The 2,336-nt window shown below is 60.8% G+C and overlaps 1 protein-coding gene across 1 annotated transcript in view; it reads right to left on the reverse strand.

Annotated features, from left to right (window-relative positions):
* KAZN (kazrin, periplakin interacting protein) overlaps positions 1–563 on the reverse strand; it is a 538,050-nt gene extending 537,487 nt beyond the window's left edge. Inside the window, exon 1 of the mRNA XM_011939915.1 lies at positions 96–563. Coding sequence (XP_011795305.1) covers positions 96–241 — 146 coding nt within the window. The 5' untranslated portion in view covers positions 242–563. The remainder of the gene's footprint in view (positions 1–95) is intronic.
* Positions 564–2,336: the final 1,773 nt, after the last annotated feature.

Here is a 2,336-nt window from a genome sequence, read left to right on the forward strand (position 1 = left end):
GGATCAAGGAGCTGCAGCTGGCGCTGGCCTGAGGCCGGGACACCTAGAGCGCAGCTGAGCAGCGGACAGAGACGCGGCAGCCTCAACAAGGGAGCCCCGGGCCGGGGCCGCCGCCGCCGCTTAGTTCCGCCAGTCTCCGGTTGGTGGCCGTGAGTTCGGCTCGCAGGTTGGTCACCTCCTGGCTGGCCGACTGGACCGCCCCATCGATGCGGAGCGCGAGCTGCTTATTGTCTTCCATCATGCTCAGGATTTTGGCCTGGGGGCGAGAGAGGTGACAAAGAGCTGCATGATGCGCGGGGGGCGCGCGGCCGGGCACCCCCGGCTCTACCTGTTGGGTCCCCCGCGGCCCGGCTCGCCCGCGCCCCGACCCCCAGGCACCGGCAGCGCCGGCTCCTCCGGCGCAGGAATGACAGCGGCGCCTTCAGCCCGAGCCGCGGCGGTGGCGAGGCGGCGGGGGGAGAAGGAGGAGGAGAAAAAGGAGGAGAAGAAGGAGGAGGAGGAGCAGCGATCGCCGAGACCCCGGCGGGCGGGCGCCGAGAGCTGCTCCGAGAAGGACACCGCGCGCCGCCAGGCACTCTTTCAATGGAGCCTACCATTCGCCGCCCGCTCGGAAGGGGGTCTGGGTCGGCGGCTGGGGGCACCCTTGGCCTCCCGCGCCCCCCTGCTTAGGAGACACACCCCCCTGGGGGGCGGGGGCGGCGGGCGGCAGCCGGGAGGGGGCCAAGGTGGCGCCCCTGGTGAGGGGCGGGGGTCGCCTGGACCGAGGCCGGCCCTCTGTCCCCTCCCTGGAGCGGTGGGGCAGCCCCCGCCCTGAAGAACTGGTGCCCCGCGCAGTGCTAGGGTTGGGGAGGCGCTGGGTGCTCGGAAGAGAGGGTACTTGGAAAGGGGGCCTCAGAGGGGAGCAGGGGTGGATCTCCAGGGGAGGGGGACGCTTGCGCCAGCTCAGGAGTGGAGTTGGTGCTCCGCTGGTTCCTTAAACTGCGAGTACGAAATCCCCAGAGAGGAGCTGAGCTGGTGCCCCGCGTGCCTCTCACTCTCCAACCCCCACTCGCCGGCCAGACCTGCGCTGCCCACCCCCGGAGGGAGCGCCAACCTTCCTCGGCGTGGGCCGCTCGTGCTCCCGCCTCCCCACAGCCCTAGCCCTGTGTGTGCACCCAGGTGCAGGAGCAGCCTTAACCAGCTCCTAAGCTTCTTAGCTGAATATTAGCGGGGACAGAGATGAGGCTGAGAGATAAGAAGGAAGGCGTCGATGGGGCTTCTTCCCTTGCTTCTACTGGGACCAAAGAGTGGAGCCCTGCTGCCTCAGTTTGCCCATCCCCTCTTCACAGAAGAACTGAGGTAACCTGACGTTGATATACCCTTTCCAGCTCCTCTTTCTCTCCCAGACCACAGGCTTTGCATTTTTCACTGGGGCCCTGGATTCCAGCCACCAGACCTTGTTACCATAGCAAGCTTCATTCCATGCAAATAGGACAATTTAAAACAGCCAGCAACCCTCTGGTCAACAGGGCGCCACCATTCCAGCTCCGTCAACCTCCGGAGAGCAGCAAAGAACAGATTGCAGAAGCCAGTGGGGTGCTGCAAGGAAGAATGAGGCTGCCCACCCTTCACGTTCTTACAGGAATCCCATAAGAGCCAAGCAAAGGCCAGGTGCGGTGGCTCCCAGCACTTGGGAGGCCAAGGCAGGCGGATCACCTGAGGTCAGGAGTTCGAGACCAGCCTGACCAACATGGAGAAACCCTGTCTCTACTAAAAATACAAAAATAGCCGGGCATGGTGGTGCATGCCTGGAATCCCATCTATTGGGAAGGCTGATGGCAGGAAAATCGCTTGAACCTGGGAGGTGGAGGCTGTGGAGAGCCGAGATTGTACCATTGCACTCCAGCCTGGGCAACAAGAGCAAAACTCTGTCTCGAAAAAAAAAAAAAGAACCAAGCAAAAACTGCATGCAGAGTGCTTTTCTATACATTCTTATGTCTTGTGAGTGAGGATTATTATTCCCATTTTAGGGATAAGGAAACTGAGGCTCTGCACAGGGTTAAGCAATTTACTTAAGAGGCCCGCAGAAACCAGGTGACACCAGGACTGGAAGAAAGTAATCATCTGATTGCAAATTCCTCCCGCTGCGCCTTCAGGAGGCCTTGGATAATAGATTTCTTCAGGAGGCTTTTATGTGGAACCATAAAAACAGTCTTGGTCCATTCCCCTGTGACCACTAACAAGCTTTTGCAAGAGGGCAGGATTCGATGGTGGAGCATGTGGCAGGAAGACACAATTCTTCACTCTGTCCACGCTGCTCAACTAATGGGTCAGTGTGGGGATCGAACCCTGACCTT

Source organism: Colobus angolensis, unplaced genomic scaffold (genome assembly GCF_000951035.1).
Source record: "Colobus angolensis palliatus isolate OR3802 unplaced genomic scaffold, Cang.pa_1.0 Scaffold185, whole genome shotgun sequence".
NCBI lineage: Eukaryota > Metazoa > Chordata > Mammalia > Primates > Cercopithecidae > Colobus > Colobus angolensis.